A 27,012-nucleotide genomic window follows, 5' to 3' on the forward strand; every position below is an offset into this window, starting at 1 on the left:
TGCATATTACGCGGAACGTTTTATAATAAAGCAAACAAACACAAAAACAATGTCCAGTTATGAAAGATGAACACCTCCGAGCAGAACGGCAGTTGCGATATGAAGGGGAAATGAACCTGATAAATCGCGCGTGTGATATTGCATGTTATTAAAAAGACGCTCACAGCACTTTAAACGGGTGCCTAACGACCTTTCAGAAAACTGCATTAGTGAAAAGCCGGAAACAGAAGGCGTCAAGAATTTTGTCTGATTCGACAGAATGTACAGCTCATAAGAAGGCTTAATGCATATCGGAGTGGCGGTTACACCACTTTTCTAGTTGTGGAAATCTATATACGCTCGACGAAAATTGAAAATAAACTTTAACATCACCATTAAGTTACAGCTCCCTCCTCATGAGCATTGAACAACTTGTACAAAATAACGAAGGAAATGTTTAACTCTTTTTGCCTAATATTTGAACCTTGGTGGCAAACATGAATTCAAACCATATGAAGAATGGCATCCCTCATACAGCATTTAGTTGTCCTCCCGACGGAGTAACTCAATTGCGTAGATATGGGACAATAGGTGCAGGTCAATAAAGAAAGTATAAAAAGTACAATTGCAAGTATGTGGCAGTCGTAAAAATGAAATAGGCAATAATTAAGACAAATAATCCAACATATTTGACTAAAAATAGTCACTCTGGGACTTGAGACTTAACAAGCCTGATGATTCGATTTGATGCTGTAAAATATAGAAGATGTGGTCATCATGCTTTGCATTTTTGTTCGCATACTTAGTAAGCTCTGCGTATGGCGCTAAGTCAAGCTTTGTACTTACCGCTGTGCCAGGCGGTTAAATGCCAGACCTATACTCCTTCAAAGCTATAGGCGATGGTGCAATAATTTATAGTGGCAAAAAGTGCGACATTTTCCCAAGGCATTGAGAGGCCTAACCCCGCACAAAGAAGAAAACCTGATCGAGACGAAGGGTAACTGCATGACTACTCGGTGAATCGCCAATGAAGAGCCAATGAGCGCCAGAATAAAAGGAAAGTGGCGAGCCGTTCGCTTTCTCCGCCCCAGACACATAGCAGCGAGAAGGCCTTTCAGACATGGACTTCGACAAAGACCTCCACCTTTTCAGCAACCCGAGCACGTCCCGAAGAACGGGAGGCAGCGGCGGGTACCGGACGAGCGACGGACGAGAACCGGGCGAAGAGGCGCCCCCCGAAAAGTGAAGCAAAAACCGCGTAACCTCGTTCCCGGCGCTTGCATTCCAGCCATCCGGTTTTCGCGGGGCGAGGGAAAAAAACTGTAAATTTGTTCCTCAGCATCTCTAGACAAGAACCCCCGCCAGGCACAATTGTGGAAGCGTTCCCGCTCTTCCAAGTCATCTCCAGGTTTGCATCTGTGCCGGCGTCGTCGTCAAGAATGGCTCCCACGTCAACGCTTCTGGCTTTCCTCGGCGTCCTGCTGGGAACGGGTGAGAAGATAACTATCCGTATTTTTGATACTGTTTCACGCACCGTTCGGGGCGGGAGAAGGGGTAAGGAGGGCGGGGGGGGGGGGGGGGGGCCGATAGGATCTGTTTTCGTTTGTAGGTCAGACATAACCACCGGCGCCTGCAGCGATCGGCGTCGTTTTCCTGGCGTCTTTTGTAACGGACCTTGGAAAGCGCCCAAGCTTGAGCCAGGGGGTTCGCTTTCCTGATCGACGCGGCGAAGTGGCAACGCCGATTAATTAAGCCCCGAGAGAATGGCACGCCAGTGCCCGTGTAACTTGTTGGCTTCGTCGAAGGTTTCGATTCGAAGTGTGGACTCCATATTCCGTGGTAGCTTAAGAAATTCGGGGTGTGGCAAGCATCTGATTACTGCTCCGCAACCAACGAGATTGTGGCACCAGCCGATAAGAAGGCCGAAAAACGACTCGCAAAACGAAAAAAACAACAAGCTCTGTTTTTTTTTTTTCTTTATCTCTCAGGGACTGCAGTAAATGCATCCATGGATGCAATGCTGTCCCGCAGGGCACCCTCTATTGGTGGCGGAGGCGTTCACTTCATTACCGCTTAAACTGCCCCCGACTACGATTTTTAGCGTCATGCCACACGACCTATGGTCGCTGACGAAGTTGATTGAAAACACAAGTGAATGATCGGTACTTTGAGAGACTCCTAAGTGCCTTGTGCACAAGAGAGGTGACCCTTTACCCCCTAACGGCGGTGCCCCAAGCTTGCTTTCGTGGAAACGTTGAAGCTCTACTGTTGTGGGCTAGGAGGGAAACAGTGACGACGGCGCGGGCAAGACCAGTTCCGGGCTTCAGCTCATGTAGAGGAGTGTCAGGTGTGTACACTCTGAGTCGAAAGTGGTGCCCTCTTACCGAGCGTGTGAGGGTGTGCGGTCGAGAGTGGAAGGCAGAAGCACCACGTGACTGCGGATTGCAGTTGTCGCACCGTTCACGGCCTACTAAAGAGAGCGACTTAACCGTACCTGCATCGATTGATAAAGACGCGAGCGATCCTATTGGTTGCCGGTGACGCGTCGCCGTTTTCGGATCATGAAGCTTCTCATTGGCGCACGTTCCTATTGGCCTATTTTTACTGCAGGCGACGCGCCACCGTTTGTGCGCGCCTTTGCCGGCCTGTTCTAGCTGCTAGTGACGCGCCGCATTTGCGGCGATGCCCCGCCATTTTTAAAGCATGAAATGCCCTTTTTAACGGTACTCTCAATACCGAAATTTTATCTTTCAATCCGTCCGTCCGTCCGTCCGTGCATTTCCCGCTAAATTTAGCGGAGAACTGAATTTGTGTTTAGGCCACCTGACGTCATTTGATGCCACGCGACTTGATGGCACGGGACCAATACACCAATTCAGCCTTCCCGCAAAATGTAGCGGGAAAATTAATATCACGTGAACTACGCACAAAATCAGTTCCTCCGCTAAATTTAACGAACAAATTGACGTCACGGGGCCTCACGTCACGTGATTTAAACACCGAGTCAGTTCCACTGCTTAATATAGAGCAGAAATTGATGTCAGGTGACCTATGCACTAAATCATTTTTCCCGCTATATTTAGAGGGAAAATTGATGTCACGTAACCTAGCCTCATGGGACCTATACACTAACTTACTTTCTCCGCTAATTTTAGCGGAAAATTTAACGTCGCGTGACATGACGCCTCCAGACTATACACACATTTATCTTCCCCGCTCAATCTATCGGGAAATCTAAAAAAAAAAAAAAAACAGGGTTTCTTTTTATTCCCCGAAACAACGATTTAATGTCTCCTACACGGTTTTAATTCAGCCTCCCCGCGAAATTTAGCGGGAAAATTAATGTCACGTGACCTCAACACCAATTCGATTCCTCGACGATCACACACCACCGATCAGCTCGCATTGCGGTCCTTCAACCGCGGTCATCACAGATGTGTCTATTTTCTAGTGAAGCCCTCTGTGCGCCAATCCCTACGTCATACGGAGCGAGCTCGGCCAACACTACCTAGAGTAAAAACGAATCCCGTGAACAGCCTCCTCTAACTCCCCAAAACATCATTCATTAAACTCGCATGGCGCCAACTTAGCAACCGGTTTCAAACCCAACGCTGGCTTCTTTCAACACACTGACCGGACACGAGTCCCAACTGAACGCTGACATTAACACTTGTGCCCCATCTGAGTCGGCGCTTGATCTCCCTGTCATAGCGTCAACATTTAAGTGCATGGGTGTTGAGACTCGGAGTAAGTGGAGTTGCGGCACATGAAGACATGTATTTCCTTGCCCGAAAGCGCTTTCTTCACCTCGTTATTCGCCTTACTTTATCCGTATAGATGGCGGTAATAACACTCTCACAGAAAAAGGGTATATTCTTACACCCCATGTCTTATACAAGACACCCCCAAACTTGAGTTCGACGTCCACTGCACTGAAGTTGAACCGACGGTACCATCTTTCATGAACGGCTTGATAGCCGAGTGGTACAACTTGTTAGAATAGCTAATGTGCATGTAACTGACTACAAACAAAAGAAAGACAGAAATAATAATTGGGGTTTTCTTGCCCCTATTGCAAAACGTCAGTGTGTTTTTCTGTAGTCTTTGATACGTACTTTACTTGTCCAATCAGTTTTATGGCACCGTTATCAACTCCCTCATAAAAATTGGGGCCGTCTGTTTGACGTCAGTGTGCTTGTTGTACGTCTAACTGAAGTTTTGGGGTGAATTATATGGAACAAAAGGGAGTAAGACGACAGCATTCTTTTTTCTTCGAGTCTAAGCTGTCCAAGCGCTCTGTGAGAACACAGAGGTATGTGCATTTAGTTTTTAGCGCGTTCTCAATAAACATATAAAATTATGATATCCCACTAGATGGCAACAAGCACGGTAAGTTAGCTTTGTCTGGTGTTTAAGCTACATGAGTGTTTGTGCAGTCAACACGAGTTTCAGGGCCTAAACGACAACCTTCAGAAGCTTTCGTTTAGGTGAGACAGGGCATTGGAGATACGTTAGGCATTCAATGGTAACATCATCATCTATAGAAGTTTTAAGGCAGCTGTGCACGGGCGCCGCCAAAACCGACCTTCAGATTTGTTTCATCTGCTTTTGTTCACTGCACTTCATCGTTACCACAGCAGGACAGGTTATTGTTCTTTTAGATGTTACCGTGTCCTTCTCCAAAGCGTCGGCCTTTGTGGAAACTCGTCAACGCCCGCTTCTGTTGCTTGGCATCTAGGAAAAACGAGAGAAGGTCAGCAATGACGGCTGTAATCTGCCGCGTGTTAACATTGTTTTTGGCTGGTCTTTTGAGAGGCCATAGTTATTAATTAGGTTAACTAAAATTTCCTTCCTTCGTTAGCTATTAGTGAGCAACCAGCGTTTGCTACTTCAACTACTAAAGTCAAGCGCAGTGATTTTGAAGCAAGATATTAACAATTTTTTTCTTTAAAGTGGCTAGTGGTAAGTCACTATGCTTCTTAAGTTACAAGCGCCACCTTTTTTGTTTTTACTAACTCTACCGCACTGTAAATAATAAAGGGACCGTGAAATTATTTCTGAACTTTCTCCTCCTTAGCTTCAATCCTCTACTCAACAACGAAATGAGAAATCACGTGGTCGTTACGTGCTTGGGCACCGGATGTGATGACTCCAAACTTCCATCATGCTTTTTAAGCCTACCACGAAAGTTGAAATTCGCGGGTGATGATAAGTGCATCGTTGACCACGAACGCGAATCCAAATATTCAATTCAATTAAATTCAGTTTTGTTTGTTTTTCTTCATACAAGAAGCGAGAGAAGAGCGTATAAAGCAGTACAAGAACTGCTTGCAAGAACCCCCCCCCCCCCCTCTTCCTACAGCAGCAACAACAGAACAGCACTTTACTCATGCAAAGAGAACCACAATAAAAAAAAAATAACAACATGTTTTGTGTACACAGTGAAAGCATTGCTATAATAAGCTCGACGACACGAGCAACGAGCGTATATTTTTGCGAGAAAAACTTTCAATATCTATTCCTAGTGACAAAATGAAATTTAGTACTTTCGGGAGATGGAACCTATAAATCTGACTTCCATAGTTTTCATCTGGTGTGGAAGACGGTGCAGGTACAGGCATGTCGTATGTAATACAAATTACATTTTAAGCGAATAGAAGAAAGAGCGATGAGATTACTGTTCGGATTACTCAAAGCTGTTTTGTATGTTAGGGCGAGTTTGCAATAATAAAACATTGTTATTGGAACAGTACCTAATTTTTCGAATATTGGTGCCGTGTGGCTGTCATCCACTGCATTGCCCGAAATGCGGATTACTTTTTTCTGCAGTACATAGAGGATGTGAACATTTGCAATAGTTGTGATTCCCCAGACCAAAAAACACTAAATATAAACAAGTATAGGCAAAAGGGTTATACAGCAGTCGTAGAATAGAGAAAGGTACTGTTTGTTTTTTTTGTACTTATAAATTATTCCATCTACCTTTGAAAATTTTGTTAGCAATCATTTGAACATAATCGTACCATCGCATGACTTAATTAAATATTACGTCAAACCCTTCGATATAAAACTACCGCCTTCGTTTTATTGCTAGTTTAGTTATTTACTATTGCTAATACATATTAGTATTTGTCGACGGATTGATTGTTGACGAGCGCATATGTCCGAGTAAGGCAGTGCTCATGGCCAATAAGTGAGCTTGGTACGGCTCATGTGCTTGGGCACTGCGGATGCATTCTAGTGAAAAGACGGAGAGCTTCCGAAGGAAAGGAGGTACGAAATAGTCCGCTATATCTTCAAATTTTCGTAGCGAAAAGAAGGCTTTTGACTTTCTATCCTCGTGTACTAATTTTTTTTTTCTTTGCACACTAAAGGATAAGCGATTTGTAAAATAGTAATTTATCCCAGCCCAAAATTAATTTAAATAATTTTTCAACGTATATTAAATTTAGATAATTCATCCACGATTGTCGAATCTTCTGCTTAGGCGTCTTCTACCAGGTTGACCCACCTGCGGCGGAAATGAGCCATGTCACGACGTTATTCTTTTCCCCGCCCGAACCTTTTTATATCTGTCACAAGCCATGACATTACTCTTACGCTGCTCATTTCATTTCGCTCCTTGGCAACATTTGTAAGGTGCGTTGCTCTGCTTAGCTGCAGCTACCACGAGTTCCGAACAACCGAGGACTGCGCGCTCTTCTTGCGGAGCACGCGTGCGTTAGTGATGTAGTAAAAAGTCCAGCAAATGGCGAAGCACTTTTAACGCCTACTTCACAAGAATCAGCCTATGACGGTACACTTCTCATAACGTTTTGTGTTAAAATTTGGAGATAAATCTCGATTTTGAGACCAATTCTTGTCGTTATCATGCGACTTTCTGATGTCCGTTTGAAAATGGCAGTTCTAAGTTTCAGCGTGCATCGTAGGCAAGTAGAAGAGCAAACCTGGTTTATTAAAACCTCAGATTATCTGCGAAAAAATACAATGCAAAGAGAAGAATGAGAAATATTGTTTTCTTTAATGTAGACCGCTTTTTAACGAAACCGAAGTTGGGATTTGTGCAGCGTCGCCGTTTCGTGCCGTGGTCAGCTAAATTTAGCGGGCTAACTTTCTGCTTAATTTAGTGGAACACCCAGATGGGTAAAATGGTCACGTGGGGGGGGGGGGGGGGTGCCACTGCGGGTCACGTGACCACGTGACGTGCTTCAGACCGCGCCAGGTTACATGACGTCATGGTGTTACGTACTTGCGCCCCGTGACGTCAGGTCGCGTAACTACCGGTGCGAAGTCGTGCTATCGTGCACGTGGCGTGATGTGACACTGTGCCGCGTAAAGTGCAGTCGCTTGACACCATCGCTCCACACCGTGATGTAACGTACCAGCGTAAGGTTACGTAAAGCTGGGTTGTCATCATTGTCATTAAGTCTAATAAAGCTGGATGTGGAGTCGTAGTGACGTCACTGTTTTACGGGATGTCACGTGACACTGAAAGACGTAAAGTGACGTCATGGGACTACACAACTTGACACCGTGATGTCACCTAATAACTTAGGTCACGTGATGTCTCGCTGTCCAGGTTTGCATCTACGGGGTGTTTTTCTTTTATGCTTTACAGGTTTGCGTTTAAGAAACCGTGAAAGCTACACTAATTGGGGCTTTTTAGGTGAGTTACACGGCCAGACAGACATAACATGAGGGGCTAATCATGGCGATGAGTCATATAATTAAATGTATATCTTTCAGTAATTTTTAATTATTGAAAATAAACGTATGGTTTTAATCAGAAACGTGCTGAGCGTCATCGAAAACCACTACATTAGTTAAGATTCGGGGCACGTGGGAAGCGCGGACGTGTGCTAAAGTTAACCCTCGTGCAACGGGAGCAATGCTGGCTGTGCAAAACGTAAAGGATAAGATACAACAAAACAAACCGAAAATTGCGCGAGCGCTTTTTTGCGTAGCAAGCCTTGCGCCTGTTGCATGAGTGACAACCTCCATCGCGCTTCTCACGGGCCCTAATTATTTTGTTTTAATTTCTTATTTTGTGGTACGCGATGACGCTCAAGAAATATTGGATTTGAACCATGCATTTATCTTCAATAATTAAAAAAGTTACTTAACAAATTTAAGTTAATTACCTGGCTTATTGGGTAGCCTCTTATATTCTGTTCCCTAGCCGTAGACCTAACCTGCACAGACCGCATTAGTGTAGTTTTCACGACGTAAAAATAAATGTGTACTTAAAGCAATTGGGCAAGTGAGCTGGTTCAATACACGACAAGGTATCGAGTATTGGATGTATTGGAGCTTAATGGGGCTGTCCGTCCCGCCCCCCCCCCCCTTCCCCCCATGCTCCTGGCTCCAGGGTTATCATATGAAATCTGTAATGCCTTAAAAACATTCTGTATATTGCTAATGCATCATGCGTACGGGAAGTATCGGCTTCAGATTAAAGGGGTGCCTTTCTAGCATCTAAAACAAAGCTCACATAATGGCGCCTTTTCATTGTCCGGCGTGCACGGTCGATTGTGCACAGCGTTGATTCTGACCTGGTCTCCCGACGCCTTCCCGTGCAGCGTTGGTGTGCGTCCTGGGCGAGTTCGTCTGCCCGAGCAAGAACGGCTTCTTCCCGGACCCCGAGCAGTGCGACATGTACTACGAGTGCCGCAAGGGCGTGGCCAAGCCCAAGCTCTGCGGGGACGGCATGGCCTTCCTGGACAACAACCCGCTCTACGCGCGCTGCGATTTTCTCAGCAACGTCGACTGCTCCAAAAGGCCTTACCTACGTGAGAGACGCTCTTTGCCACGGAGCACACAGAGGAACCTTAAAGGAACACCGAAATGCCCCACACAAAATATTTAAGTGCGCGAATAGTAAACGTGCTAGTTACGAAACTAAAAACACGAACACATTGGCTTAGTATTTACGTCATGTGACTGATTGGAGCGATTTGGACTCAAGTTTCTCTTTTCTAACCGAGGTCCAAAAAAAAAAAAAAAAAGGTTCCGGATATACTTTTAACTTAAAATCAGTCTCGCCTCACAAATATCGCGATAACTCTTTTATTTCGGGGAAAGTTGATTTTTGTGAAATAGTGTCTTTAGCGAGTACTTCAAAATGCCTCTATTTTAAATGGTGGGAGCTCAATGTCCCTTTTTGTGCGGTTAAACGCGGGTTAAAAGAGAGAAGCGTCGGACGATTCGGTGGTCAAGTGTGTTAACGTACCACAGGTCGACAACCTTGAGAAAAGTACTAATTACACACCAAAATATTGTGGCTACGGAATGCTGGTTTTGATACCAATGCATGCCATGTAGACATGCGCTGGTCTAGTCACCACTGCCTGATGCATGTCAAAAACTGAAGGTTAGCAGTCATACTCCAGCCACAAGTTAAATACTCCACTGTTATGGTATATGACACCATATCAAGACAAAGTGATACCACTTTATATCAGTAATTATACATATCATCTGACATTTGACCGCCATTTTTGTTTGTTTCTCTAGGAAGTAGTTTATTACACAACAATCGGTCGAGGTTTTTCTTCTTATTTTTTGTTTTGCCTTTAAAGGGTAGAGAAACTGACTGCTTTGAAAAATACTCCCTTTGTCAACGATGTGCCTGCACTGCTATATTAAATCTCAGGGAGCGTGTATTTGTTTAAGACACAAACCTTCGCATTTCATTTGTCATGTTGCAGTCTGCCAGCTCGCATATCACGTATCCGTTAACGTTACGTCGTAAGCAGGTTTACGAGTGTGCTGTTGGTATAAGCAGTGAGCAACAACATTTCCATGCAGCCTATTGCCTGAGAGTGTATTAACAAAGAAAAGAAGACAAGAATGTGATGGAGTGAGTGAGTTTAAAGTGCCTTATTGAGAACCGGAGTCTTGACCATATAAAATCAAAAGCCCCCCCCCCCCCCCCCCCCCTAAGTGAACAGCTAAACGAACCAATTTTACTTTGTGAACTATTTTTAAGATAATATATATATATATATTAAGAGCGCAGGCTTACATTTTGATTATTAGGATGTTTGACAGGCATTCTAAGGTGCGAAATAATTGAAGAACAGCTAAAGATCAACACATTTACTATGCTTACAAAATGACAGCCCACACGTGCTCCCACATGCCAGATCGTAGCCCAGCATGTGCATGTTTGTCGCTCCAAGAGGCGAGCCAAGCAGGTGCCATACGTACGAAAACCGAAATTGGCATCGACCAGAAGCCCGCTTCTAGATTGGCCTACCTACTTCTAGTCCACACCCTTGTACATTCTACTATCATTGTTCGAGGCTTTCTAATGCATGTAAAGAGCATGCTCTCGGGATTGTTCGGCATTATATTGCGCTCAAAGTGAAGATAACAACTTAAACACTCCACACATTTGAGTATCAGTGCTCGAAGCGTCCACGCGCGTGTAAGAAGCACGCTCTTGGGAATTTTTAACCAGTAGTGCGCTCGGAACGGAGAAACCTCGTGACAAGGACACGTGGCGTTGTTTCTTTTGCGCAGAGGAGGCCAAGTCGACGCCCAAGTGTCCCCGCGCCAACGGCTACTTCCCGCACGAGGACCCCCAGAACTGCGCCGAGTTCTACACGTGCAGCAACGGCGTGCCTTCCAAGCTCAACTGCCAGAAGGGACTGGCTTTCAACCCGCAGGTTGGGGGCTGCGAGTGGGCCGGACGGGTGCCGGGCTGCGAGCACGAGGCCAGGAACGCCCAGGTACCGCTCTGCCTGGGGTCGAGGGTTTTTGCTGAGCGCTTCTATGACATCAACACGTGGAAACTATACCCAAAATAATGTATACAGTCGCGGACGATATGAAAAAGCCCTGGCGTGCAAGTGGCTTACGAGGACTACAGCGCTATCTACCAGGAGAAAGCGCAACCGTTATGGAGGCTTCTGCGGCTGGTCTCTTTTTGTCGCCACTCGACAAACAACAACTCAGTGACCAGCTGAGTGGTCACTGAGTTCAGCAACTCAGTGACCAGCTGTCACTGAGTTGCTGAATTCGCCGAACATAAAAGCGTTCCGCGTCAAAAGGCAAAATCAAGCGTGGTTGCGGCAAATTGAGTAATCGTTTTTTGTTAATAAGTATGAAGGAAAAATATCGATAAGCTGTTTTTATTTTATGTCACCGAACACTACTACCATCTGCGTTGACTCAGCAATCGTCTGCCGACCAAGTGGGGAGTAACCACAAAAGTCGAACAGCCGTTGAAATGCCGCTCGTTCACACAAACAGCCTCGATAATAATTCAGCTTTCTCCGTTAGACAGCACTGAAGGTCTTCAAAGCCACGCGCTCGCCTGTTTTTTTTTTTTTTTTTAATATCATTATTATACTGGTTGCGACTCTATACCTGGTGCAAACGGGAGATTATGCGCGTGGAGTAAGGTATCGTACGAGTATATTTTTATACCTGAACATAAACGTCTACGAGAGCTACTAATTCCAAAAGTTTTATTTCAAAACATAACTAAACGATTAGGTCTCCGGACCCACGGCGTCTTGAGCGGTTACAAGAGAGCTTTTAACAAAAAGAAAGATAAAATTAACTACCTACAAGTAGCTTTGCTCCCGTTTTCTTAAGTGTTTTTGAGCGAGGTAATATTGTCATATAGGTAGTCTAAATAAATATTTAACGAGTCAATAGTACCACGGGACTCATCTTTCTCCTCCGATATTAATGTTAAGAGGGTGATAATTTTACACCGAATACTGTACTCAATGTTATAAAAAAGAAGCGCAAGAAAGGTTTGTTCTTAAAACTATAAGTTTGTTGTTTTTCATTAAGATGTTTTGGGGATCAAGTACTTTAAAAAAACATTACTTGAAACTAAGATTTAAAAAAAAAATCTCTTTTCAACTTTTTCGTTATAATACTGAGCATGCCGTGTATAAATTACCCCCTCAATTTTAGTGTTACAGGAGCCCTTCGGTAATATTTACTGAAATTATTTAATTAAATAACTAACCCATGACTATAGTAGCTTGCCCTAGAACCCGAAATAACTCAGAAAGTTAGTGTGTATGTATTTTTTATATATTTAAATAAATAAAATTAGCGTCTTGTTGTCATTTAAGATGACCAAAATTAAAAGCATGCACCGTATTTTTCGGACTATAGATGTTTGAAAGTTAAAACTTTACACAGTGCAGACTATCTAGAAGTGCGGACTATAACAGGAATTTACTTTTTCAAGATCGTTCATTATCACGAGACGTGACGGATTTTGTGAAGGAAAGAGTACCTGAATGATGATTTATGTATATTACAAGGGGCTTTTTTGTATGCTAAGCAAGCGTATATTTGTCAAGGTGAGCCGTCTATGAGAAGATGTTCGTGTCGACTAAGCACCAGGTGCGGACTGTGGACGGCATGCGGACTATTCACTGGTCAGGGGCTATCTAAGCAAGAGCTTTTATTTTGACCCGATATTTGCCCCTGCGGACTATAGAACGGGAGCGGACTGTAGTCCGGCAAATACGGTACTTATAAATTTTTTACAAAAACAAACATTTTTAGTGAGCATTTTTAGCCTGGAACCTTAGAATCTTGAGAAGTAGAAAACAATTTTTTTTAAAGCGAACGACTGCGCTTCGACGTGACTTACTTCAGAAAAGATGATGTAGTAATTAATTGACATTCAATATTATCTTTAGAAGATTTCAACAGAGCTTATGATAGGTTATTAGGCGTAAAAATCGTTTAGGGCTATCACTCACGAAATTTTAGAGCTACGTTACGTAACGTGACCTCTCACGCTTGATGTTTCACGTTAAATAAAGCAGGAAGGGTCAAACGTCAGGGGCGAAGAGACGTCACTTGACACTACAACGTGACGTCACTTGATTTGGTCACTTCACCTCATGGGGTCCCTTTTCACGTGGCATGTACACGTGAGGCCGCTTCTCGAAGTATCGTGACCACGCGACCCATAAAACAACAATCCCTTTACCACGTGACACATACTCATCAACATTTACTGCTCTAACACGTATTCTCCGTTCGAAGATTTTTTTTTTTTCAGGCATGACCAACGTAGTGCACATTTGATTCCATTTTGGTCGGGACTTTGAATATTTTACAGGAATAATTAAAAGTGTAACACAAAATATAGAAGCCACAAATAACCCTCGACGTGCTCGAAAAGATTCACAAACACTTATATTATAACATAAACTCTTGAACACAAAAATTATGATAAAACTTTCAAGGTTTGTATAGCATCCGAACCCATTCACAAAACTTTTGCGTAATGCATACACAGCTCATTATAATAATTTTCCTTAAACAAAATACAGCGTATCTTGAAAAAAAAATTAATCTTAGTTTTGTATATCGGCTAAAATCAGCAGCTTGCCGAGAAAATCGCTCTTAAGCTGAAAAAGCTTCGAACTTGAGCTGGACGCTTCTCAGGTAAATAAATCCAAGGATTAACCTGCGAACGTGTTCACTAATAGCGGTAAAGTTGGTTCTTACATCACTTAGATTCCGAAGAATTGTTTTTAATTCCGTTTTCTTAGCTTGTCTCACATTTTGGAAATTTTAATAGTTTCAAGTAATTGAAAATATTTATATACGTGACTGCAATTTTAAACTAGATCAATCATGAATGAGTTGCGTATTAACTTCTTGTTAAAGCAAAACATTCGTCTTCAGCTATAGAGGTTTTTCTTGAAAAGACAGAAAAGGCTGTAGCGTCAATTATGAATAACAAAAAGATGATAACATGATGAAATGGCTGCCCTTTTTATCTCTCGATTATTTTCAATCTATAGAAAGAAAGCTACGCACATGTTCAAAACAGTTCACCAATAACATAATAAAAAAAGTCTGCTAACTTCAGCGCAATTTAGGTACAGGGTGTCTTGACGCTAGATCGTGCAATGATCATCCGGGTCATATTTTTTATATTTGTGTAAAAGATATATCTTAAAACCATGTTCTCGAGAGGAGCATTATGCGAACGCCTTAGCTAATTTTCTTCCGGAGATATACTATTTCGAAACTTGAGACGTGGAGATTGCCAAGGCTTCGTTATCGTAATTTGCAGAGCCATCAATTTCACACCGAAGCATGCACGTAGGAAAATGTTCTTTTACTTGCGTTATGAAAGGTTTATGACATGCACACAGAGTATTAATTAAAGACTTGCAATAAATTATTTTTAAAACATTTACGAAACATGTCAAATAAACAGGTTTCAGAGAGACGTTCACAGATTGTTTACAACCAAAATACTGCTTTAAAACAACCAAAAATATGCCAGAAAGATAATCTTTAAACGCATTTTAAGATTACATGAGAAAATGAAAGCCGTTTACAGCTCCCTGTAACGCGGATTAAAGCGCAGCTCTTGAGGAGGAGGATGGAAGGGTACTGGGGGGAGGGCATACCCATCCTCACGGGGTGACCCCCCGTAAACCCCGTGATCTCACGGGGGTTAAGTGACCTCAGGGAGGGGGGGGGGGCGGTTACGTAACCTCAGTGGGGGGGGGGGGGGGGTCACGTGACCTCAGAAGGGGCCACGTGACGTCTCGGTTACGCCGACACCGACGGCGACGCCGCTCAAGCCGGAATCAGGCGCCTAAAAGGGTACGGAAGCAAAAATTGAAATATTCAGATTGCGTTCGGAAATAAGTCAAGCATGACGGATAATAACCGTAAATGATAATCGCACGTTTGTATCTTGAATGACTGGCTATATTTCTCGTTCCAAACGGTGCTCTCGAGCAAGCGTTCGAAGAGAAGCGAACGGAGAGCGCGATGCGTCATGGGATATCCGGCGCAAACAAAAACAGAAAGAAAAGATTCCCCGCATTCGTGACGTAGATAGGCTGGCGTGATTATGAGCTTTGCCTGTGGTGGCGTTGTCAGTGTTGGGGTGGTGTCAATAGCGTCAGCGCGTTACAACCGAGCCGTTCGAAGTACCCGTGGGGTGACGAGCGTGTGGCTGGCCCAAGGAGCACGTAGCTTCCACAAAACTGTCAGCTTAGGGCTGAACGGGGTGGGAAAAACAACTTTTGTTCGAGTTTTGAGGGACGAGCTAATTTTCTAGCGGGAGAATGGCTGTGCCCGGCTGCACGAACGAGGGTCCGAAAAAGAAGGGAGTTCTTCCTTTCCGTCTTCTTGGACGTTTGTGTACAATTCGCGATTTGTTAGTTGAGGAGGACAGTTCACGGAAAATGTTGAAATTCCAAAAAGCGGCTCTGCTCCGAAGGAATCTGCTACGTCACGACTACGTAGCAAGTTCCCCAACGTTTCTAGATTACCTCCCAAATAGCGGCTCCGCATGCATCCACCAGGCGCACATTGAAAGATCATTTATTTAGCTTTAAAATTAGTTTTCTTGTGCCTTTCAACGGAACACTGGTGTTTTTTAGGTTAGAGTGCAACAGGCAAAACATTCTGGCTAGAAAATGAGCGCTGGAATTTCGTTTCCCTATCCCTTTAAGAGCTGCGCTCTAATATATGCTTAGCCATTATTGTAGTTCTGTTTTTAATGCAGAAACGCAGCCCATATCTCTAAATCTGGCAAATTGGCACGTCAGTGATAAAGAGAAAATTGAAAGACGTTTACAAATCTCTGTAATGCGAAACTAGAGCGCAGCTGTTGAGGAGGAGGAGGAGGGAAGGGTACTGAGGTGAGGATATACCCCTCCTTCTCCTCCATACTTTCTCCTTTTGCCATACTCCTCTCCTCCTCTTCCTCCTCCTACTCTCCTTCTTCCGTCCTCCTCCCCTCCTCATCTGCTGCTCCGCCTCCCCTCATTTAATCCTCCTTCTCTTCTCCTCCACAACCTTTCTTCATCCTCCTCCTCCCCTCCTCATCCTCATCTCCCCTCCTCCTCTTGATTTCGTCCTCCTCCTTACCCTCCCCTCCTCCCTCTGTGTGCCCTCCCATCCTCCTTCTCTACACTCTCCCTTCCTCCTCCTTCCAATCCTCCCCTCCTTCCATTGTTTCCATGCTAAATTTAGCTGAAAAATTGACGCCACGTGACCTCAACACCCCTTCAGTTTCCCCGCTAAATTTAGCGGGGAAAATGACGTCACATGATTTGGTGCCAAGTCGCCTATGAACAAATTCAATTTCTCCGCTAGATTTAAAGGGAAAATTGACGTCACGTGACCTCTACAGCAATTTGATTCCCCACTAAATTTAGCGGGGAATTGAATTGGTGTTGAGGTCACGTGGCTTCAATGTTCCCGCTAAATTTAGCGCGGTTAAGGCTGATCCGCATGTAAGCGATTTAGCGAGCGGCGAGACGAGCGACGGCGACAGCGACGAGAGTCAGCAACGAGCGACGGAGATTTATCACTGTCGTTGGTTGCGTCGCTTAGTTTTTGGTTTTTTAGAAAACGTCTCATCGCCTTGGTCGCTTTCATCGCTCCCGTCGCTTTCATGCGGTTTGCCTCGTCGCAAGATTGACCGAGCGACAGCGAAGCGAGTCGCCGTTGCTTGTCTTATCGCTCGCCAAATCGCTTGTATGCGGTTTATACTCTACGCCGACGCCGACACCGACGCCAACGGCGACGCCACCAAAGACGGAAATGGGCGACTAAGAGCTTCGCTCTAAAAACCTTTTTTTTTTAATCTCCTTTAAACTCTCCTTAACCGTTCACAATGACTTGAACTAACTTTTTATGGTAAAAAAATGAGTAACATATGACCTTCTTAAGAGAAAAATGACAACAAACCTTTGCTCAAATTGAGAAAGCATCTTATAGGGGCTTTGCCGCACGAAGTGTGCTCCAAAGACATTTACTAGAACCGACAAAGGCTGTACCGCTGTGGCTGTCCTTAGCTTAGTTTTATATTTGTGTTTTCTTGCGCTGCCTTATGAGGCTCCACCCCCCCCCCCCCCGCCCTCGGCTTTTTGAAAACACTGTCAAATTGAGTGTATTTTATGGAGCGCCGTAAAAGTCTGGCATGCCTTATCTCTATAATGTGTTTGGATTTAATAGTTTTCAACTATGCTCACCATGCTTGTAAGTGAAAGGGCACCTCTGAATTTATGAATGATTAAGTTAGCTACTAAATAATAATAATAATAATAACTTTATTCACCATATCACATATGGTGGGAGCTGGAGAAAAAAGCTGACAAAGCAGCTTGACGGGTCTCCAGCCCCCTGAACAGGTACACAGCGGGGCCAAGTTACATACAAGCAAGAAAAAAGCAACAGCAAAATGAACAGAAACAACCACAAAACGCTGTTATGATAAAACAAAAAGAAGATGACTAACAGACCGTCAACTTCAAAAAAAAAAAAAATTGCATGAAGGTTAGACAACTGATAAACAACATATTTATATAAAAAGTAGATAGTCACGTAATTCACGCGGGCTAGATGATAATATATCAATATTCGAATTCAGGAAAGTGTTTAGTAACGTTGGAAGTGTATTTCTAATCATCTGAAGACCGTAATCTGTACGCGATGTATCAACCATCCAGAAATCTGAGTGGCGAGTAGAATGTGTAAGCTGTTTTTTCCTAAGGGATGCCAAGCTTAGCAGGAAGCTATCTATCACAGAATATTTTTGTTTATACCTCATGATAAGCCTGTATTCATATTGTTGATGTATTTTAAGTACCCCGAGTTTTTCAAAAATTTGGTCCGTGTGAAAAAGATAAGGCATGTCACACACGAGTCTTAACGCTCTCTTTTGCAGTATGAATATTCTCTGTAAATTTGTTTTAGTGGTGGTACCCCATACCAAATGACAATAGTTTAAATGATACCAATAGTGTGTTATACAGAAGTAGTTTAACACTTGATGGAAGAATTAGACGGTGTCGATGTATCAAACCAATTATACAAGCAAGTGTAATTATTAAATATACAAATGTAAATATTAACCTAATTGTATCGAACACTTATTTTTTACACATTTTTGAGAAACCGGAGACGACGGACGAAAAAGGGGACAACACACAAAACGTCTGAAACACTTCTACTAAACCTTATTGGCACAGTAGTTCATATGCCATCTCTTCCACACGTCTCCAGGAATTGCACACGCCACTAGGGCTTTCAGCCGGGGTACATATTGTCTTGACCTCATTACAAACCACCGGACTCAGTTCGTACAAAACATTGCAAATGGGCGACCAGACGTCCCGTTTCGGCCGGGACAGTCCCGCTTTTGAGGTCCACTTCTGCCATCCCATCTTTTTTATCCCAATATAGAATCATGTCCCGTTTTCGCAGGAGTACATAGTTTTGAAATTGGCAACAAGCGAGTAGAAGCAAACCGAAACTATGCCTATTCGTTACAAGTACGTATATTTTACAAAAATAAACGTAGGTACTTCAAAATGTTTACCCAGAGAGTAAAATTTAGAACTGTTCTTGCCGACAAACACCCTTCTTTACTCTCGCGAAGACGCGTGTGTAGAATTATTTTTTTCGGTTACTGGATGAAGCACGGATGTAGAATCATGTAGATATAGCACGCATCAAGACTTTCATTAAAATTTTTCTCCCAAGCTCAAACTTTAATACGCCCCCCCCCCTCCCCTCCCCCTTTTTCCGCTAGGATGTCCTGTTTTCTAGCTTGAGGAATATGGTCACCCTACATTGCAAACAATGCCTCATTGTCGCAACCCCTAAGGTCGGACCCAGCGCACAACGCCTTCACACGAACACCAAGGCCTAGCCCGCATCTCGTACAAAGGCACCACACTAAAATTAATAAACCGGCGCAAGAAAAAAAGAATTGCAGCGGCCAAAGCTTTCGGGCCGCTTCATCTAGTGTGATCGCATTTCAAACCTCCGAACTCACTTCGTGCACAGCATTTCTGTGTATGAAGTGTACACAAATCGTGTCCAGTTTTTCAAAAATGTGTAACACCAAGCAGCTCGCCTGCCTGCTCACTTCAACTTCAACTTATTTTTGCCCTAAATTTGACCTTTTGGCAGGAACCAATATTACATCAACCTTTTTTTTTTTTTGTGCGATGCGTACTTTTCACATCGAGAATTTGGCTCGAGCGTAGGGAAACACCATATATGCATAGCTGAGTGCTTCTTCCTAGGACATGACTTTCTTATAGTACATATTTACACAAACATAAACAATATGACCCGGACCATCACTATATCAGCTGTTACCGACTTCACAACGCGCAGTTAGCACAGATGCAGCTCACAATTGCTAATTGTGCGCTGTGAAGTCGGTAACATGTTCAACCAACTCGCCCAAGCTGCAGTTTTGTATCAACTGAAATGGAATTACCCAACAAAACTCTTGTGGATATCGAGCTCTATTTGTATTCCATTGGGCACGCCTGGATGCATAAAAAGGGTAAGCTGGTTTGTTTACCGCCAAGCAATCTTAAACATCATAAGATCTTAAACGTCTTAAGATACCTACCCTCCAGATACTACTTCCCTCGTATTATTTTCGCGTTACTAGACCCTCTTCGTGCGAGGGCTTTGGAAATCACGGTAACGCGCCATGCGTACAGTCTTCAACTGCCATCAGCAGTGGATTCTGCTGACAGTCCTTCGTAAGCGAATAGCCTCTGGGTAAGGAAACGTAGGGAAACACAAATCTAAAACTGTCTAAGCTAACGAGAGCTTGACTTTCTATAGCCTACGATAGAGCAGCACCGCTGCGCTGTACAGCCTTTGTCGGCTGGAAAAAAGGTTTCCTTTTTTCCAACCATCGTGCGGCTAACCAGCTGACGTCGTGCGGCCAAGCCACTATAACGAAGACCAGCGAGCTCAATTTGAGTCAGATTGTTGTCGTTTTTCTTTTAAGGAGGTCATACGTTACTCAATGTTTTGCCATCACGTGTTAGTTTAAGTCACTGTAAGCTGTTAAGCCGAGTTTAAAGAAATAAAAAATTGAGCCTTTTTAGATATTGACGTGCAATTTTGACACATTTATAGAAATGAGCTGCGTTTCTGCACTAGTAACAGAACAGCAATAATGGCTAAGGATATTTTTATATATTCGTAAAATGCATATGTATTTATTTGTTTATTTATTTATTTACCCTCAGGGCCAGAGACGTTACAGAAGAAAGTGGGGTAGAAAGTTCACAAAAAATAAAACAGCATAAAGCAAAAAAAAAATTATACAGTTGTTAGGGCTCTTTATAAGAAAAGATTAGCTATGGCAGTTCTAAAACGCGTGCAATCAGGGATTGCGGCGATGGCTCCGGGAAGGTGGTTCCACATTGTTGAGGTGCTAGGAATAAAAGAGTCATGAAAATGTTTCGTGCGACAAGATGGAATGCCAACTTTGTGATGGTGATCGATGCGTGCTGAAACATAAAGAGGTGCAGTTAGTAAGCTTTCTTTCAGAGTCGGGTTGTTATAATAAATTTTATGAAATTGACATAGACGAGACGATTTTCTACGCTGCGAAAGGAGGCGTAGTGATATGCATGATTTCATTGCAGTCAGACTAGATGTGCGATGGTAGTTTCGAAACTATAAAACGAGATGCTCGGTTTTGAACTGATTCTAATTCTGAAATAAGAGATTCCAGACCTGGATCTCAAACGGAGGCTGCATATTCCAATTTAGCGCAAACTAATGTTTTATAAAGTAGTGAGTTTAATGAAATGGGCGTAAGATAAAAGTTTCTCCGGAGAGAGCCTAGCATGCGATTCGTGTCATTTACAACATGGTCGACGTGAAGTTTCCAGGTCATGTTAGAAGATACATGCACGCCCGGATATTTATACGATGATACGGCTTCAAGAGAGCGGTTATTTAGGTGATAGGAGGGACATTCTGCATCACGGCGAGAAACACGCATATATCTTCACTTGTTAGTGTTAATTTTCATGTTCCACAAATCACACCACTCAGAGACGCGGTTAATATCAGACTGAAGATGGACGTCAGAATCACTGTTAATTTCACGATCAACCACACAGTCACCGGCAAAAAGACTCACAGATGGACCCATATTCGTTGGCAGCTCATTAATATAAATAAGAAATAGGAGAGGGCCGAGGACGGAACCTTGGGGTAAACCTGAGCCAACTGGAGAAGGATGAGAAGTAGTATTATTAGCTGTTACAAACTGAGACCAATTATTGAGTGATGAGTGCCACTATGCAAGTACATTGGGGTCTAAGTTAAGTTTATTCAGTTTGTGGAAAAGTAGTCGGTGTGTTAATTACTTTATCGAATTCTCTTGAAAAATCGAGGAATATGCATTCCGTTAGAGATCCACGATCAAGGATCTAATGAATATCACGTGTGAAACACAAAAGCTGAGTTTCGTATGAAAATGTTTTGCGAAATCCATGCTGTGCTGTATTAAAAAAAGAATTGGACTCTTAAAAGTTTCCAAGATGCGATTAAATGACAGGTTCAATAATTTTACATGGAATGTTGGTGAGTGTTATGGGTCGGAAGTTATTTGGACAATGCTGGGGGGGGGGGGGGGGGAGTCGCCTGATTTATGCAAAGGAATCACCTTCCCGACCCTCCAATCCTCAGGCGCACAGCCTGTATGAAGAGTTTGCTCAAACAGTTTAGTCAGGATTATTGAGCTATACATCCTAGTATTAATTGCAAATTTAGAATTTATGTTATCACTGCCAGAGGATGACGATATCCTAAAATTTTTTTATTATACTTGCAAAACCAACGGTGTCTATAAAAATTGGGTTCATCCTTGAAACCTCAAAAGATGAATAGCCAGGATAGCTAGTAACTGTATTAGTAGAAAACGCCAAAGCAAACACAGTGTTAAGTATACTAGCACATTCATCGCTGGGAATTGCTGTGCCGCCAGAATCTCGGAGTGCTATAACGTAATCATAATTTTTGTTAACATTCCAAAATTGTTTCGGGTCATTTGTAAGCATGGAAGGTAATGTTTCATTGAAAAATGAATCTTTTGCTTTTAGTGCAATGTTGTCATCATTAGCTGCAGAGAAGTATATATCCCAACGGGACTGGGAATTGGATGACTTAGCGGAACGAAACATGCTTTTTTTTCATATTCGACAGCCTTTTCAATGACTGGTTAAACTAAGGTGACTTTCGCTTTAATATGAGCATTCTCAGTGGTATGAAGGTATCTGTTAGAAAATGACTTTATCTTTAAATAAATTCCAGTTAATATGCAAAGACCTGTCGTTGAATCCTTGTAAAAACTCGTCCAAAAAAGAGCATAACTTAGTGTTAATTGCATCAAAGCCTCCTTATAATCTCTTATGTATTTATTGTGGCTATCATTGCGATGAACGGGATTTTAATGTAAAATGAAGCAAAGCATGATCAGTTAAACCAGGCAAGTAAGATATGGGATCGACAAGTTCAGGTGAAATGGTCAACACAAGATCTATAACACTCGATATTGCATTGTAATTCGGGTTAGTTGAGTTACAACTTGCGAGAGATTGAAATCAGCACAGATTTGCAAGAAATTAATATATTCACTAGAATATGGACTGGGATAAGAAGATGCATTTGGTCATATAATAGTTGGGTAGTTCGTCCCCTAGTAACATGAATGACACATTTGGAAATCGTTCAAAAATGATGTTAATTCCATCTTGCAAATTTTCAAAAAAAGTAGCCCTTAACGACAGTGGTCGATAACAAACATTTAAGACAAACCTTTCGTAACATACGCGGAGATCTTTACCACACTAGTTCTTAATTGCTTACGATTTCTAGAAAAAACAGACAAAGGTAACGATAATTATTTTGATATATTTTGCCTTGCTGTATATAAAGCAATTTGTTGGTAAATACTTTTTGATTATGTCTCTGAAACCTATTTATTTCACAGGTTTCGTAATTTTTGTTTGCTTTTGCATATAAATATTTTATTGTAGTTTTAATATCATGTGTACATGTGTTAAACCCTTCACAAAATAAGTACAAAAAGTATTACTACGTTTACGCTTCCTTGTAAAATTTACGGCTGTGCAAAATACCATAGGAAAACCTTGGCGACATCCAGGCCTTCAGTTTCCAAATCTTTTACCTCTGAAAAAAATTCGCATATAGCTTTATGTTAAAGCCATGTTCTTGGGAGGACCTCCCAAGAACATGGTTTTTACGCATGCTTTTTACACATATATAAAAAAGTATGATTCGGACCATCATTGCACGATCTGGCATGGAAATACCCCAGTAAATCGTCATGTACTGAATAAACAGTATTAAAACAGAAGGAATGCACTAATCAAATTCGAGCAAGAGAAGCTGGTTTTTGGCGTATTTATTGATTCTTGAAAGTATATTACTTTATTAATCACAACAATTTACTTTAAAAATTCGAACTTTATCATGAACTTTACCTTTAATGCTTTTAAAATGTTATCTTTGAGTTGTCCTCAATTTGTTTTCACTGCTAAATATTCTTCGGAAATAAATACCATTTGCTCAGTTGTTACAAATGGGCAATTCTTGGGGTATTCCTTTTTAACATATCCTAAGTTACATTTCTCGCATAAATTCCTTAGTGTATTGTTTCCTGCTCACAATAGCCATAACCTTCATAATATTCCCATGCTACATTATCTAATGTTTGCACTTGAAAAAGAAAGTATGATCATAAAATATTGATACCGACAAAACAAAACGCTAATTTTCCTAGCAATAACAAATCTGTTTCTACTACCAGGAATACACAATATCACTCTACCTCAATAAAATATAAATAAATATCTCTGAAACGTTTCGGGTTATATTTTTGAACGTATGTAATTGGACAGCCAGATTACCTACTTACCGGGAAAATTGTCAAGTGGCGTAGGACTGGCATGTCGTAACAATTTCACCCTACCAGTTGAACTGAAACTGTCATGTTGTAAAATTAAGTTTTTCAATTCTGATTTAAATTAGTGTTACCTTGGCATAGTAATACTGCGTTTAGTAATATAGAAATATTCGTATTTTTATTGCAAAGTAGAAACAGAAAATGGTTATAAGAAATAAAACTAGAAAATGGAAGTACCGTATAAATTTTATACTGAGCGTTCTTGGTGTGTAAAGTACTTAATACATTTAGCATGTTAGATTATACTATACCCGTTTCTCTTCAAGAATAAAGGATGTTTTGCTTGTTGTTTGTACGCCGCGCGAAATAATTCTTACAAGATTTGGTTGTCGGAGGCAGAACCGATGCTTTTTTTGCGTTTGAAATGTATATTTCTTGAAAAAATAACATATATCTAATCCAAACTGCACCTATAATCTACATATATCTTAAGTTCTTACATAAAGGGGAAATTAGTTTGAGAGGACTACGAGTATATGTAATTGGTAAGTCTAAAGCAAGAAAAAAATGTAGACATTTTTATTGAAATTGGATAAATTTGAATCCAACGGAAGTCTGTTCATCACAACATATTGTGTAATGGACGACTATTTGTTGTAAGACAAACTGTATTGCTTACTATGGCCCTATTTACTTCCTTTCTTGTCTTTTTTATAGATATTTTACATGTTTAAGTAAGATGACCCAACTAGTCCAGCAACGTACCTTACTAGAGTATACGGTTTCCAAATTCCTCAATACTCTTCGCAAACTGCTGAACTATCTTATCGATGAAGATGTTTATAATTATATGGACTGAATCTTCACTAAACATTTGGGCGTATTTTATTGTCAGAAGTTATATCATGATGTGTTTTATATGATTGCCTTCGTTTTACGCCTCCCCCCCCCCCCCCCCCGATATGCGCAAGATGCTATATATATTGTAGGGTTGTTTTAGAATCTGCTATCAGTACAACGTGAGGAGCCTATAAACGCGTTTCTTTTTTTTTAATGCCGGGATTGACATTGTGTGGAACTAAGAGCTAGTGGAAGCTCCACTGCAGACTTGTCTCCACTCCCTCTTCTTTTTTTCTGAAATTATATTGTTATACTGCATCAAATCTAATGTAGGATATCGTTACAACGGGCACAATGCAACTTTAAAGTCAATTATAGTAAACATTTTTTTCCATACAACATTTTCGAATATTCTAACATTATTTCCCTATATAATTAATCATTAATCATTGCAATACTAATTTAATTAATTACTTCCAAAAACAGCAAAAGCTTATTATTTTTCCATTTAGTGCAAAACTTTACATTTTATGTTTATGTTTTTTTATGTTTGTCTGTTTTTGGTTTCATTTTTATGTTCCCAAAACTGATTTGCCAAGGCCTTAAAAGGCGGAGAAATCAGTACATACGTGAATAGGGAAGGAGCTTCTGTTAAATCCCAAACTTGTTTGTTTCCTTTCTAGTGTTTCTCTTTCCTTCGACTTTCTCATTAAGTTAAAGCAAGAACTAGGTAATAATTTCACAGTCGTCTTTTAACTTTTAGCTCAGCTTTTTTGTTTATTTGCTTGCTTCTTAAACAAGCCTCGCTAGAACAGTCATTCTTTCCGAACTCTCCCAAAGCTGATTGGAAAAACGTTCCTTTGGTTGTTTGCGCCACGAATAAACAAGGTCGGCTTGCGCCTCAAGCTATTCCACTCCGACCACGCACGAAGGAGTTTATTTTTTTTTTTTAGAAAACATTCCTTAAATAGCGTTTCACTAGGATTGCCAACTCAGAGCTTGTTAAACCTATACGCACAAGTTGGGAACTGCGCGGTAGAATGTGAAATGTAAATCACGTTTAACTAAGCTCTGAGCGTTGATATTTAGCGTTCCTTTCTTTTATATAACTTGCCCTCATGCCTTCCTACACTCTTCACACAAATCAACACTGTATATTTTAAACTATGCCAGTGCCAACACCTTTCCTTCGAGCAGCCGCAGAACCAATCAGCGCTGCCTACAGAGCAAAATATAATATGGGGTATAAAGGTTTTGCTGCTTTTTTTTTGTCTGCGTGATTATATTCGGTTGCCAATACTTGACTTTGAACACAGATTCTGGACTCAAGTTAACGAGGTCGCCCAAAATATGTACCTTTTGCCCCTCCGACGTAAGATACTTAATGCACCTATGGAAAGTTCTCTAGAAAAGAACCCCAAAGGAAATATCTTGCCTTTTCACAAAAAAATGGTTTGTTGTACTAGTGGTTTTTTAGACAATTTCTCTCCGGTTACTACGATAGTTTCTTTAAACTCAAGGATCAGTGACTAGGCTATCATATGCTGCCTCTGAATACGATTCTACTAGGCAGGTCGTTGTAATTGCCCATTTCTATATACGAGTTCGAGATTTTTTTTTTCCTTAACTAAGCCATATTGTTCCGTCATTTTATTTCAGGTTCCGTCGGGTGTTTCCACCACTGATTCTGCCGATGTCGACGAATGACAGCCTTCCACAAACTTCGACACCATGGTTCAAGTCCAAGTCATGTCCATCAATGCGCTGGTGAAGAAAGTGTCACTGCCTCATGGAGACACCGTTTGTTGCGTAGCCTGTAAATAAAGATGCGATTAAATTTTACAATGCCCAATAAAACACGAGAATATATAAGCAGCATTACTCTGTTATCACCAGAACTTTAGCGCCCCTTCACCTCCGTGCCCTCCCACAGGGAGACGTTATCTCGCTTGATAGGTAGTGGCAACAACGGTGTGGCAAATATGGTTACCAACAACTTAGGAAACGAAGAGCGCCGCAAGTCCTGAGGACCTCACTATTTCTCCCCAGCCCATGAGGTTGCGGCATTAGCCCAGAATACCACCAAAGAACGAATCAGAAAGCAAGAAGCGTGTTCATAATAGGCCCCACCCTTCGTTTTTTAAGGTCTCAGTGACTGTGGAGGCGATGACCAGGCGCTTATTCAGCAGCTAGTTCAAGGCTTCTCTGGAGTAACTGTAAAGTTTGTAAACAAACAAGGAGCACTGTCACATATAGCTACTTACACACTGAAAGGACAAATGTAAAATAATAAATATAACAAAAAAAAGAACTATCCAAAATTGAATTCTGGTTTGCAAAATTTGCGGCAGTACTTTGTTCGTAACCGACGAATTCGTCATATTTATAGCGCGTTCTTGAGTCGGTAAATCTCGATGCCATTTTTCGCGTACGAAGAATCGTATCGCAAATTCTGACGGAAACGT

General features: G+C 41.9%; 1 protein-coding gene across 1 annotated transcript; it reads left to right on the top strand.

The window, feature by feature from the left end:
* Window positions 1–1,333: 1,333 nt before the first annotated feature.
* Window positions 1,334–26,408, top strand: LOC8039927 (protein obstructor-E). The gene is made up of 4 exons (XM_002413801.5): window positions 1,334–1,470; window positions 8,559–8,768; window positions 10,504–10,712; window positions 26,207–26,408. Exons 1-4 carry the CDS (start codon window positions 1,419–1,421, stop codon window positions 26,252–26,254), a joined length of 519 nt encoding a protein of 172 aa, XP_002413846.1. The 5' UTR covers window positions 1,334–1,418; the 3' UTR covers window positions 26,255–26,408.
* Window positions 26,409–27,012: the final 604 nt, after the last annotated feature.

Source organism: Ixodes scapularis, unplaced genomic scaffold (genome assembly GCF_016920785.2).
Source record: "Ixodes scapularis isolate PalLabHiFi unplaced genomic scaffold, ASM1692078v2 PGA_scaffold3__209_contigs__length_174095766, whole genome shotgun sequence".
Taxonomy (NCBI): domain Eukaryota; kingdom Metazoa; phylum Arthropoda; class Arachnida; order Ixodida; family Ixodidae; genus Ixodes; species Ixodes scapularis.